The sequence below is a fragment of the Sarcophilus harrisii genome, chromosome 1 (assembly GCF_902635505.1).
Source record: "Sarcophilus harrisii chromosome 1, mSarHar1.11, whole genome shotgun sequence".
Taxonomy (NCBI): Eukaryota; Metazoa; Chordata; class Mammalia; order Dasyuromorphia; family Dasyuridae; genus Sarcophilus; species Sarcophilus harrisii.
In genome coordinates this window covers 286,920,711-286,935,363 of record NC_045426.1, presented here as the reverse complement: position 1 = coordinate 286,935,363, position 14,653 = coordinate 286,920,711, and the positions used below count along the sequence as shown (strand labels likewise).

The 14,653-nt window shown below is 33.9% G+C and overlaps 1 protein-coding gene across 1 annotated transcript; it reads right to left on the bottom strand.

Annotated features, from left to right (window-relative positions):
- Nucleotides 1-1,978: 1,978 nt before the first annotated feature.
- LOC116420044 (cyclin-dependent kinase 4 inhibitor B-like) lies at nucleotides 1,979-7,452 on the bottom strand. The gene is given in 4 exon segments (XM_031943499.1): nucleotides 1,979-2,189; nucleotides 3,715-4,019; nucleotide 6,774; nucleotides 7,283-7,452. Coding segments are annotated over 4 exon segments (657 nt in total). The 5' UTR covers nucleotides 7,438-7,452; the 3' UTR covers nucleotides 1,979-1,993.
- Nucleotides 7,453-14,653: the final 7,201 nt, after the last annotated feature.

The following is a 14,653-nucleotide window of genomic DNA, read 5'->3' as shown; positions in this document are numbered from 1 at the left end:
AACTGTTTATATTCCTATATAAGAAGATAATACTTGTAATTTATAAAAACTTTCTCATTATTAGGACAGCTAGAAGGAGTGTATAAAAAGAGGTCACAGGTGTGAGTTGAAATGAAGAGATACTATCTTAAAGCATCCCTTTGCTTCCTGTGCAAAAGGTAGAGGTAGAATGGGGGTAAATTTTCTCACATAAAAGAGGCAAGAAAAAACTTTTACAGTGGAGGGGAAGAGAGGGGGACATAAGGCAGAGTAAATCTTATTCTTTTCATATTTGGCTCAAAGAGCCAAGCATATACACTCAATTGGATATAAAAATCTGTATTACCCTACAGGAATGTTAGGGAGGGCAAAGCAAGGTGATGATAGAAAGAAGGGCAGATTGGGGATGTAAAAGTCAGAAACAAAGTGCTTTTGTGGAAGGATTGGATGAAAGGAGAAAAATAATAAATAGGAGGATATAGAATGGAAATAAATACATTTAGTGTGAAAAAAATTGAAGCAAATTTCCCTGATAATGACCTCATTTTTCAAAGGATAACTTCATAAAAATAAGACCCATTACTCAAATGATAAATGATCAAAATCTATGAACAATTTTCAGATGAAGCAAGCAAAGTTATCTATAGCTATAGATAACCATATTTTCCCTAAAAAAATGTTCTAAATCACTATTGATTGGAGAAATGCAAATTAAACAATTCCAAGCTACTGTAAAGAAAAAGAAAATGACCAGTGTTGGAGGGGATAAGGGGAAAATAAGACATTAATGAACTGTTTAGTGGAGTTGTTAACAGATTCAACCACTTTTTACAGTAATTTGGAACCATTTCCAAAGTATACCCTTTGATCTAGCATTACTAAATCTGTATCCAAAAAGGGATCCCCTCTCAAAAACTGAAAAGGACCTATATATGCAAAAATAGTAAAAGGAACTCTTCTGGTGGCAAAGAATCAGAAATTGAGGTTATACCCATCAGTTGGGGAATGGCTGAATAAACTGAGCTATGTGATTGTGGCAGGATGCACTTAGAAAAATCCAGAGACTTACACTAGCTGATGCAAAGTGAAATTTATGTATTATGTAGAAACTAACAACAATATTGTAAGATTATTTTCTGTGTATGAATTTTCAGCAATACATGATCTGAGACAACTATGAAGGACTTCTTATGAAAAAGAACTTAGTTTCTTATGAAACTATCCATCTCAGAAAAAACAAAAACAAAAACAAAACAACAGATGGTGTCTGAAAAGATTGAAGAATACTTTTTAAAAATTATTTTTGAGGGTTTTTTTTGAGAGGAAGGAATCAATGTTTTCTTTCTCACCATGACTAATGTGAAAATATATTTTGCATGACTGTATATAGTATAACCTGTATTGAATTGCTTGCCTTCTCAACAAAGATAGTAGGAAAGGAGAAAAGGAGAGAATTTATAACTCAAAATTTTAAATACAAATATTGTTTTTACATGTATTTGGGAGGAAATACTAAATATTTTTTAAATCCTCACTGAGTAAAAATGAATGCAAAGACTAATTTCTATGATTATCTTTGCAAGAAAACCCTACCAAATATTCACATTTAAAAGACATCCAAATAATTTTCATACTTACATGTGTTTATTGTCTAAATAAATCAACTAGATGGCTCTATCCTCTGATGAATCACTGGGACTGGAGTCAAAACAGTCTGAGTTCAAATCCAGACTCAGACACTTACTAGCTATATAATCCTGGGGCAAGTCACCTAACCTGTATTTGCACTGAAAAAGAAAAATGTCAAGTCACTTCAATATCTTTGCCAATATCTTTCAACAATGGATTCATGGGGTCACGAAGAGTTGGAAATGACTGAACAAAACACAAATTCACATATATATGTACACACACATACACACACACAAACTGAATCCAGCTACAGCATATTTTGTAGCTGTCAAAGAAAGAATGATAGAGACTTGTTTAAGATCCTTGGAGAAAAGCAGGTTTATTAAAAAATTTGTCTCAGACAAATATGAAAATAATATTTCAGGTTTAGCTGAAGGCAAAGCAAGACAGTGTAATTATGGTGAACTAAGTCTTTTGAGACTGCTCCGGAGAAGGGGGAAAGATGGAAGCCCTTTATTGAGACTCTCAGTCTTTCTGCTTTTTGGAGGGCCTTCCCTGTTGATGGAGAATATTGTAATCTACAAAAGAAAAGAGCAGTTTAAGAAAACTCTATAAAAATAATACCAAAATGCCATTTCTTTTTGTCATCCCAGTGTTCATCCAAAATTCCAAGTGCTACATATAATTCATCTAACTCAAAAAAACTCTGCTTAATGCCTGCTGAGAGTTAGTCATTTTTCTTTCATAGAATTAAAAACATCAAACTTCGTTAAATCTACAATTATATCAGTGTCCATGTTCGGCTAAGACATCCCCCTTTTTCTGCATTTCTTTTCATAGTTGGACTTTCCTTCTGTTGATTATTATCACAAACTTATGTTGTACAAGGGCAAAGCTTTTGCTCTTTTTCTCTTTTTAAAGTCAACCTCAGAGCTTAGCACCATGCTTGGCTTGTAGTAGGCACTTGGTGACTAACCAGAACAGTTCATAAACACGTGCCATAGAACTCATCACCTTTATGAAGTTTGCCTCTTCCCCTCCCCCCCACCATATCCTCCAATACAGAAAATTAATCCGTTTTTCTAAGAAGGATAGCTTCCCTAACTGAAATTTTTGACCTGGAGCAGCTCTGAGTCCCTCAGTTGGATAGGGGTTCCTCTGAAGGCTGTCTTTTTATCTTCCTCCCCTCCCTTTCCCCCTCCCCTCCCCCCCCCTCGCCCCACTGTGAACTTTTCCTCTGGTCATGGAGCAAAGTGGGCAAAACAAAGGATGCTGATTTAAAAAGAGTGTGTGTGTGTGTGGGGGGGGGGGACTGCACCTAATTATTTTCTTCTAGGCTGTACAAATGGTGTTGACTCTAATAATCTTTTTCTACAACTTGGCAAAGATCATAGAATCTATCCCGACACTGACCATAGCTATAGAAGGAAGAGGGAAGGGAGAGAAAAATGTTTTTTGGAAAACCTAGTATTTCTACAGAATAAAGTAGAAATGTCGTGGGACAGACTGTGCAAGAAAATTTTCGTTTAGGACATTAGTCTCCCCAAACAAAAATTATGGTATTAAATCTCTGCCAGGCGAGAGATCCAAAGGTGGTCAGTCTCTTTCTCAAAGGCAACATTTGAAACTAGGTCTTTTTGAAACGCGGTTCCCTATCCACTTACTATGCCCCACAACTAATAAAATTCATCTGTCATGGAGGTTAAGTTTCTAGCATGTTTGCGAAATGATATTGTATTTATTTCTGCTTTATCTACCACTCAATCCCTAACACGCCTGACATCGATAGCCAGAAGTGCGGATCTGAAGGCAGGGAAAACTTTGTTCAAATTTGGCTTAAGACTCTTAGAAACTACATGACAGTGACAGACACAACTTCTCCCGGGCTGTTTTCTTATTTGTAAAATTGGGACAATTGCACCTAACTTTCTGAGTTTTGTGAGAAATGCATGCGATATTTGCAAAGAACTTTGCAAACCTTAAAGAACTATATAAATGGTAGTTATACTTAACTTTAGTGGTCCATGTGAAAGGGAAAAGCAATGGAAGTCTTAACCAGAGTCCGTACACATTTACTAATTTTTCAGTAAAAAATGGCTTCACCTGGAGGATTCTATTCTGCATCCAGGACGGTGGGTGGATTTCAGTCCTCCTTTCACCACCTCGCGAAGGTATCTGACAACAGGGCGGTGTCCCTGTTCCTCAGCTAGGTCCACGGGGAGGCGACCCAGGGAATCCTTGACATCCAACCGTGCCCCAGCCCGGTGAAGCAGCATCAGAGTATCCAGGAAACCCTCCCGAGCAACGTCGTGTACTGGTAGAGTGAGGGTTCACGGGTCTGGGGTGTTGGGTTCTGCTCCGTACTGCAGCAAGAGCTCTGTTACACGCACACTGCCCATCATCACGACCTAGAGGACAAATGGCAAGGTTAGGATCATTAACAAAACAACTTGGAAAAATTCCTATGATAAAGCGCAAGAAGTGAGATTTTTGTGTTTTACGTACCAAAAAACTGCTTTAGAAACTTTTAAAAAGTAGGGCTTAATTTAAGGATGGGGGTGAGGCACAGCACATCTCTTAGTGTGTATGGGAGAAAATTGGGAGGTCAGTCTCAGAACACAGAAATAGCAAAGAGGAAATGAATTTAGACATGGATATATACATTATTTTTTGTTTTACATCAGATGAACTAATAAAAATGGAAGTATGTTTGCTTGAGGTACTGTTTGCAATTCAGAACAGAAAGATTAACACTAGTTAATTTTAATTTTGATGTGTTAATACTTTCTGAGTTGCCCAGGTAATAGTATCACTGAATTAGATGGCATGGATTAATTTCAACTAACCGTACTAAAGAGAGTACAATTCTGTGAGATCACAGAACCCTTTAAAGTGGCAAAGAATTGCTCCCACGATCTCACTACACTTACAGGATCTGAAAGGTGTTAAGACTCTTATCAGATCTATTGGGGTCCTAGAGCAATCTAATCAGATAATCTGCATTTTAATTTAGGCTCAGACACTTAGTATCTGTGCTGTCTAAGGCATTCAAATTACTTTCTGGGTCTCCATTGTTAGTAAATGAAATCCCAGTCCTAGACTTCTAAGTCCCTCACGCTTAGAAACTAGGATCCTAACAATGAAACTCTATCCCAAGGATGTTTAGAAATCCAGCTACTCAAATGAAATAGATGAGTCCCGAGTAGATGCAAGACTATTTGAAGGAATTTATTTTCTGATTGTCAAATAGATACATTATTGTATTATGCTGAAATTGTATTGTATTGTACTGAGGAAGCCTCATTTAACTGTCTTTATTATTTTTTTCCCCAAAGAAAGATAGATTGTCATGGCTCGCAAATGAAGGGCTGTAATTGTGAAGTTTTTCTGTGGAAGTTTCAAATCAAAATAATTTCCCAGTAGCTATTTTATGTATTTGAAAATAACTATATTTGTAAAAGTGGCACACGGTTTGGAAAATAGGGCGGCTATTACGGTAGCCTTTTACGATATCCTTTTTACGATAGAGGGTGATTATTATAACTAACATTTTTAAAAAGTCTGAAAATGCTAAACTTTGAATTAAATGTCTCATAAATAATATAGTCAACAAGATATATATATATATATATATATATATATATATTGCTACATTCATGTAGTAAATTATGAACTTTGCCGTGGCTCACTCTTTTATTTTTTTAAAAAAGAAAATATTAAAATTTAAAAAGAAACCGGGCGTAATTTAGCTTTTATTATTTGATTAGTTTGGCTTATTTCAGGTATATATTTCAAAGATAGTAGAAAAGATTATGATGTGATATGACTCCTAAATTGTCTTTAGAGATAATTTCCAAAGAGAAGTGCTTTGCGTTATGGCAACATCAATGGAAGAAAAATATAGCTTCCTGAGGTGATAAATTTAAAGAAAATGCTCAAGGATTTTCGTTCGAGGGATTCATTTCGTGGTTTTTTAACTGCAGCACTCATACACAGCTTACAAACTAACAACAAAAGTTTAAGGGATTTAGGGATTGAGAACTGGACCAGATTTTAGGGACCATCAAATTTAACCCCCTTATTACTACAGTTATCTATGTAGATGTCAATTAAATCCCAAATGGTTTACAAATGATACGAAATTAATTAAATATTCATTGCAAGTAATAGTAATGTTGCTGTAAGTATTCACTGGAAATAGTAAAGGTATTGAACATTTTTATTTAAATTTTCTTCACAATTTTAGATGATAATCTAAGGGGAATCAAATTAGAAATTTAAGGGGAAAATGCTATATTGCATTTATGACCATTGTATTACTTCTCATTAAACTCTATATGAAATTTGACGTCATAATTCAGTTCACCTTATTAAAAAAAGAAAGAATACAATATTTGTTGGAAGTGTTTTTTTTTTTTAAACCTTAATGTGTTTAAAAACAAATCAAATGATATTGCGTCTGAATCCAAAAAGCTGAAGGCAGGAGTTGCATACTGTTTGCTGCACTTTTAAGAGAGAGCATTTAAATATAGTCTTTTTGAGATTATATTTTAATCAATTATTTCAAAACATAAATATAACTATTTTCTGTTCTTTATTTTTTAAAGCAATTTTTAATGTTCTTAAAAAACTTTTTTTCTAAAAGAAACACAACAATATTTTGTTTCATTGACAAAATATTAAAATACATGGACACATTTTTAAATCCAAGATATGCTAGGACAGTTTCTATCGAGATCACTTTTAAATTGTAACGAATATAACTACATTATTTTATTTGCCTCTCTAATATGATTATTATTCATCCATCCATAACCCCCAAATACCTTTTAGACCAATTCACTCCTCAGATCCACAATAAACTAAGTTTTAACAAGATAACATATTTAGCATTGTAAATTACTTCCCTCCTTCCCCCTCCCCCAAACTGCCTTTTTATATCCTGGAGATGTTTCAGCTTTTTGTTTTTGTTGGGCAGAGACCGAAATAATTTCAAGATGAAATTAGCAAACTATAAACTAGAATAATCTTGGGAGCCTGAAAAGGTAAGAGTTTAGCTCTAGATTTCGGGTGATACTAAGTGGAAGGAATAAAGTGCCTTTGTAGATTGGCGATAGCATCAATAATACACGCAGGCACACACAAATGCCCATAATTATTACTCTGAAGTCACATTTTGAAAAAGGAATAATATAACTATAGCATTTTCTCTGCCCCTCCCTCAGTATCTGATCATTTACTATTGTCATCCATCTTGCAACTAAATTATTTTAGTCCTATCCCCCCTAACACTTCAGATAAAACTAGCATAATTTTATATTTATCATAGTTAATGTTCTATTCTTTGAACTGTATTTTTAAATCCTACAAAAGGTTTGTTGTCAAGAAAAGATGTTTCATTTGAATACACATATATACAAATTATTCCATCCATTTCATCTGTAATGTAGTTAAGAAATTTAACTAAACACACATCACTCGGTAGAGAATGTATTTTTTTTAATTACTGTTTCTTTTAAGGTTTTTTGCCTGAGAATAATTGGAATCAGTACCTCATTCTTTAAAGCTTACTATGAATTCCCTTTTATAGGGAGCTCTGTAAAACTTCTTCCTTTTTCTCCTCATTCTTTCCCACCACTCCCATTCTCAAAAACACTTTTTCCTCTCTAACTGAATGGCAGTCCGCCCAAATCGGTTCACGATATTGGGGTCAATGCCTGATTCGAAGAGCTCCCTTACTACTTCCGTCCGACCCCTAGCAACAGCTACAGTTAGACTTTCTATGGACAGATTCATATTTTTCTCTTGACTGTGCCTTCTCTTCATTCTGGATTCTTTGCAGAACACTTGCAACCCTCGCAACTTCCCTACGAATTAAATAAAGCCCGAGTTCTCTCTCCTTCCCATTGCCTCTCTTCCCCACCCCCTTAAACACTTCATCTCCTTCCTTTTTAATAGTCCCTTCTGATTTGAGGAACATAGCAGCTCTTTCACCATGATTTTTTGATTCTTTACCTCCAATGTTAAAGGGGAGGGGGGAGGGAGGGGAGGAACGGAGCGGACCAAGCTGGCGGGGAGCGAAGCAGGGAGGAGGGATGTGGGTTAAGTCGAAAATGAGAGAGTGGAGATGCGGAAACTTGCCCAAAATGTAGGGTTTTGATACCTAGGTCAATAACTTTTCTTAACTTCTGGATCTATATAGAAATCGGCTATATTGACAGCCTGGAGTATCTCACACTTCTTACTCTTTCTACTCTTAACGGTAAAATCCTACTTTGAGGACTTGGCCATGCGCAGGGTGAATAGAACGCGTGACGGGAAGCAAGAAGAATAAAGAAAATAACGGTTGCCCTTCGACACCCTCTCTCAACACCACCTCTCCCCGCCTCCGCTTCTCCATCGCTTTCTATGGTTGGGCTCTTGTCACTGTAGAATCCATCAACAACTGAAAACAGCCTAGAGACAACTACTAAATGGGAGATAATTCATTTTCTCTACATACAGTTGTATCAATTTTATTACTTCGGTAGCATCCAATTCAACCATTAAATGGGAGCGCTATGTGAAGTAGTGACCAGAATTTTGATTTTGGAACCAGAAGATGTGGATTTGAATCCTGGATCTGCTACTTGATAATTGTGAGTTGAAGTTTTCTGAGCATCAGTGTCCTCAACTGAAAGATAAGGGGATCGAACTAACCTTTACGGTATTTTCTTCAAGTAAGAATTACTCCTTAAATTAATCCTCATATGTCACAAACACGTGCCTTTTTACTATCCTGGTTGCTTTCTCCTGTGCATTTTCCAGGATTAAACACAATACTATAAATGAGATCTGAGGAGGTCAGAGTACAGTGATTCTAAGTTCCCTGTTGTTGATAGCTATGCCGCTCTCAATGCTTGCTTTAAGATTACATTAGGGTGTTTTGTTTTGTTTGAAGAAGAGGAGTAAAGGAATGCTACCTGATTCAGTATTCCATTATGTCAATCTAGCTCATTATAGAAAAGGTGTAGTTGGTGGTGAACAACTAGAAATAGATGTAGTGTTTATAAAGAGCCAAATATGGCTTCACTCAAAACAGGTTATACCACTCTAAACTTATTTACATTTTTAACAAGTTTACTAAAGTAGAAATAGAGGGGATTGCAAGAAATGTGGTTTACTTGGAATTTTTGTTTGTTTGTTAGGAAATTGGAAGGGTCACATAGATAGGTAATAAGTGTTTGAGACTAGATTTGAAATTAGTTCCTTCTAATTTCAGACTGCTTTTCTACCCATTGAGCCATTTAGCTGCTCCTACTTGGATTTTTGACATTTTTTTCATTATTAAATTTTATTTTTAATTTATGGAATAAAATAAGCATTTCCATAATACAACAAAAAAGATTATTGCACATGAAACTGCAATCTACTAAGCACAACTTGCTATTCCTTTCATGTAAATTTCTTTTTTCTCTCCCCCTTCCCATGACTACCAATAGAAATAGGTTTAAATGTAAAATTATTCTAAGTATACTTCTTTTCAACAGTTATTTCTCTGGACTTTGGATGGTATCTTTCTTTATATGTCCTTTATAGCTAATTTAGATGTTTATAATAGTCTAAATAACTCAATTGTTCAAAGTCATTCTTAAAATACTATTGCTATTAAGGTATACAATATTCTGTTCAATATGTTCTGTTCATTTTGGTCTTCATTTTTTTGTGCAAGTCTCCACGTTTTTCTAAAATCATTGAGTTCATTTCTTATAGAAGTATTCCATCACAATCATGTACCACAACTTGTTCGGTCATTCCCCAACTGATGAACATTCCTGCAATTTCCAGTTCTTTACCAGACAAAGAAAGCTTCTGTAAGCATTTTTAGAATATATAGGTTCTTTTTCTTTCCCTGTAATTATCTTTGAAAATAGACCAAATAATGGTATTGCTGAGTCAAAAGATATATAAGTAATTTAATAACTCTTAAGGCATAATTCCAGATAGCTCGACTTAACCTTTCAGACTCAGTTTCTCATTTGTACAATGGGAATAATAATAGCATCAACCATCCAGGATTGTGAAGAGGCTAAAATGCTTATATTTTGCAAAGCACTCTGGAAACTTTAAAGATCTCTATGAATGTTAGCTGTTATTTATTTTTCCAAGAATTAAAGTGAAGGCCAATAATCTAATACAGTTGACAGACTTCTCTTCTCATCATTTTGAGAAAATTAATTGCTTAGACAGTTCTATTTCAGAAAAAAGAAATAATACAAGCTATTAATCAATTCCCTAAGAAAAAGTCCCCAGGATCAGATGGGTTTACATGTGAATTGAATTCTACCAAACATCTAAAGAACAATTAATTCCAATTCTATATAAACTATTTGAAAAAATAGGGAATAAAGGACTCTACCAAATTCCTTTTATGACACAGACATGGACTTAAACCAGAGAGGACGAAAGCAGAAAAAGAAAATTATAGACCAACATCCCTAATGAATACTGATGCAAAAATCTTAAAATATTAATAAAGAGATTACAGAAAATCGTCCCCAGGATAATATAGCATGAACAAGTAGGATTTATACTAGGAATGCAGGACTGGTTCAATATTAGGAAAATTATTAGTATAATTGACTATATCAATGGCCAAATTAACAAAAACCATATATGATTATCTCAATAGATCTAGAAAAAGCATTTGATTAAATCCAACACTCATTCCTATTAAAAACACTAGAGAGTATAGGAGTAAATGAACTTTTCCTAAAAATAGTCAGTAGCATCTATTTAAAACTATCAGTAAGCATCATATGTAATGGGGATAAACTAGAACCATTCCCAATAAAATCAGGGGTGAAACAAGGTTAACCACTATCACCATTACTATTCAATGTTGTATTAGAAATGCTAGCTTTGGCAATAAGAGATGAGAAAGAGATTAAAGGAATTAGAGTAGGTAATGAGGAAATCAAATTATCACTCTTTGCAGATGATATGATGGTGTACTTAGAGAACCCCAGAGAATCAACTAAAAAGCTATTAGAAATAATCCACAACTTTAGTAAAGTTGCAGGATACAAAATAAATTCACATAAATCATCAGCATTTTTATACATCACTAATAAAATCCAACAGCAAGAGATACAAAGAGAAATTTCATTTAAAATAACTGCCAATAGTATAAAATATTTAGGAATCTATCTGCCAAGGAAAAGTCAGGAACTACATGAGCAAAATTACAAAACACTTTCTACACAAATGAACTCAGAGCTAAACAATTGAAAAAATATCAGATGCTCTTGGATAGGTCGAGCAAATTTAAGATGACAATACTACCTAACCTAATCTATTTATTTAGTGCTATATCAATCAAACTCCCAATAAACTATTTTACTGACCTAGAAAAGTAACAAAATTCATCTGGAAGAATAAAAGGTCAAGAATTTCAAACTAATGAACTAATGAAAAAACTATTAAAAAAAACTATCAAAAAAATCAAATGAAGGTGGTCTAGCTGTACCAGGTCTAAAACTATATTATAAAGCAGCAGTCATCAAAACCATTTGGTATTGGCTAAGAAACAAAGTAGTTAATCAGTGGAATAGGTTAGGTTCACAGGACAAAATAGTCAATAACTAGAGCAATCTAGTGTTTGACAAACCCAAAGACACCAGCTTTTGGGATAAGAATTCACTATTTGACAAAAACTGCTGGGAAAGTTAGAAACTAGTATAGCAGAAACTAGGCATTGACCCATACTTAACACCATATACCAAGATAAGGTCAAAATGTGTTAATGATTTAGGCATAAAGAATGATATTATAAATAAATTAGAAGAACACAGTATAGTTTACCTCTCAGACCTGTGGAGAAGGAAGGAATTTGTGACCAAAGAAGAACTAGAAATCATTATTGATCACAAAATAGATAATTTTGATTATATTAAGTTAAAAAGTTTTTGTATAAACAAAACTAATGCAGACAAGATTAGAAGGGAAGCAATAAACTGGGAAAACATTTTTACATTCAAAGGTTCTGAAAAAGGCCTCGTTTCCAAAACATATAGAGAACTGACTCAAATTTATAAGAAATCAAGTCATTCTCCAATTGATAAATGGTCAAAGGATATGAACAGACAATTTTCAGATTTAGAAATTCAAACTATTTCTGGTCATATGAAAAGGTGCTCCAAATCACTATTGATCAGAGCAATGCAAATTAAGACAACTCTGAGATGCCAATACATACCTCTCATCCAGATTGGCTAAGATGACAGGAAAAGATAATGACAAATATTGGAGTGGATGTGGCAAAATTGGGGCACTGATACATTGTTGATGGAACTGTGAACAAATCCAACCATTCTGGAGAGCAATTTAAAAGTAAGCTCAAAGTCCTTTGGGTTGTCCTTTTGTTATCAAATTGTGCATACCCTTTGACCCAGGAGTGTTACTATTGGGCTTATATCCCAAAGAGATGTAAAGGAGGGAAAGGGACTCACATGTGCAAAAAAATGTGGCAGCCCTTTTTGTAGTGGCTAGAAACTGGAAACTGAATGGATGCCCATCAATGGGAGAATGGCTGAATAAATTATGGTATATGTATGCTATGGAATATTATTATTCTGTAAGAAATAACTAACAGGATGATTTCAGAGGCCTGGAGAGATTACATGAACTGATGCTAAGTGAAATGAGCAGAACCAGAAGATCATTGTATATGTCAACAACAAGATTATACAATGATAAATTCTGATGGACGCGGCTCTTTCCAACAATGAGATGATTCAGATGAGTTCCAATAATCTTGTGCTGAAGAGAGCCATCTGTACCTAGAGAGAGGACTGTGGGAACTGAGTGTGAACCACTACACAGCATTTTCACTCTTTCTGTTGTTTGCTTGCATTTTGTTTTCTCAGTTCTTTTTTTTCCCTTTTTGATCTGATTTTTCTTGTGCAGCAAGATAACTGTAGAGATATGTATACATATATTGGATTTAACATATATTTTAACATATTTAACATGTATTGAATTACCTGCCATCTAGGGGAAGGGATGGGGGGAAGTAAGAGAAAATTTGGAATACAAGGTTTTGCAAGGGTCAGTGTTGAAAATGCATATGTTTTGAATATGAAAATGCAATGTTATCCATGCATATGTTTTGAAAATAAAAAGCTTTAATAAAAAATGGAAAAAATTAATATAGGAAAATGTACAATATATTTTTAATCTTTTTATAACAAAGGTTAATAAAAACAATTTATTGAGAAATAATTAATTAAAAAATCCAATGCTTACTGATGATCATATTGTAAGTGCTTAATAAAGGCTTATTAAATTTTCAAAGGAATAAACAAGGCATCTTTCTATAGTCAGAGTACTGAATCTTTTGTGTACATATCTTAAACCACCACCATCCCTTTAGAAATTCTTAGATTAATATTTTAAAGCGAATCAAGTAAAATGTATAGGAAGGAAGACAAATGTTTATTAAGCACTCATGTGTTAGACACTGTATTAAATGCTTTCTAAATATTATCTCATTTGATCCTCACAACAAAATGTGAAGTAGATGCTATTGTTATCCACATTTTACAGTTGAGTAAAATGAGAAAGACAGAGGTTAAGTGACTTATATAGGGTAATATAGCTAATAAGTGTTTATGAGAACAGATATGAACTCAGGTCTTTGTAATTCCAGGCCCAGTTCTCTATACACTAAGCCACCTAGCTATGTTTAATTACTATTACAAAAGAAACTAAAGGTTAGTAAAAATAAAAATACACTTTTCCCCTATTCAAATTTACAACCCTACCTCTAAAATCTACCCATGGATCCCATAATTTCTAATTCTTTTTGCCCATTTTAGAGTAAATACTCTAAAAACCAAGTATCAACAAGAGTTAGATGAAATAACATTCTTTATTTAATTGAACCCCATCAACTTTTATCATCAAATTCTGCTTTAGATGATAAAATATCAAAAGCAGATCGAATCTTGACACCATCTAATAATAGGCTTTCAGTTTCTTTATAGAAGAGAAACTGAAATCCACCAAAATTATGTCACTTACATAAGATCATGCTGATGTCAAATGGCAGATATGGGACAACCTAAAGGACTACAATGGCAATTAAATCATTTGAGTCAACCAATAATTTTGATTGAGTTTCATTTTGTGACACCTTGGTCATGAACACTTTTCTATTGACACTAACCTGATGTAACTTTGACAAAATGAAATTGAATTAAATCCAAGAAGGTTATACTTGCCAAAGTCATATTGGTGGTAAATCTCAGATTAGATTTGAAATCAGACTTTAGCACCAATGTTCTCACTTTGTTACAGTTATTTTTAATAGCGATCTAGAATTATAGAATAACATTTAAGGGATTAGCATTCTGAGTACTAATCAGAAGTTATATTCAGAATAATTTGTATAATTCAAGGAAACTGTAATTAATGTAATGTAAACAATGTAAATTGATGTAAATTAATTTTAAAAGCGGTGTAACAGTTTTCCATTGGAATGGAAGTGTCACTTTTTATATATTATAAATTTTAATTGCTACATGATCAAAAATTAGTTTAATTCCCAACTATCTTTGATTGTATGTGCTAATCTAAGCATTAACAAACTACTACATTTGCAGTAAATATATAGGACCAAGATAATTTATTTCAAAGGAATGACATTCTTCTTTTTATCTCTCAAGACCTAATGGATGTTTTCACTTTGTGCTTTGCTGAACCAATGCCCTGTTCTAGTTCCCTACCCCAAACCTACCCATCCGATGACCCAGTGTTATTGATCCAAATCTGCCTCCAAATCCAAATCCAAAAGCTGCCTCTAAATCAAAATAAAATTTATACATATCTCAGTAGGCACCAGGAAAAGATCAGTGTGAAAATTCACACTAATCTATCAGCAACAGATAAGCTCATCCTCCTTAATATATTTGCCTTTTTTAAACTCCTAAAATTATATTGTTATAAATTGTACTAGATAGGAATTTAGTATCCACTCTTGACAATTGAATTAGTGTACTAA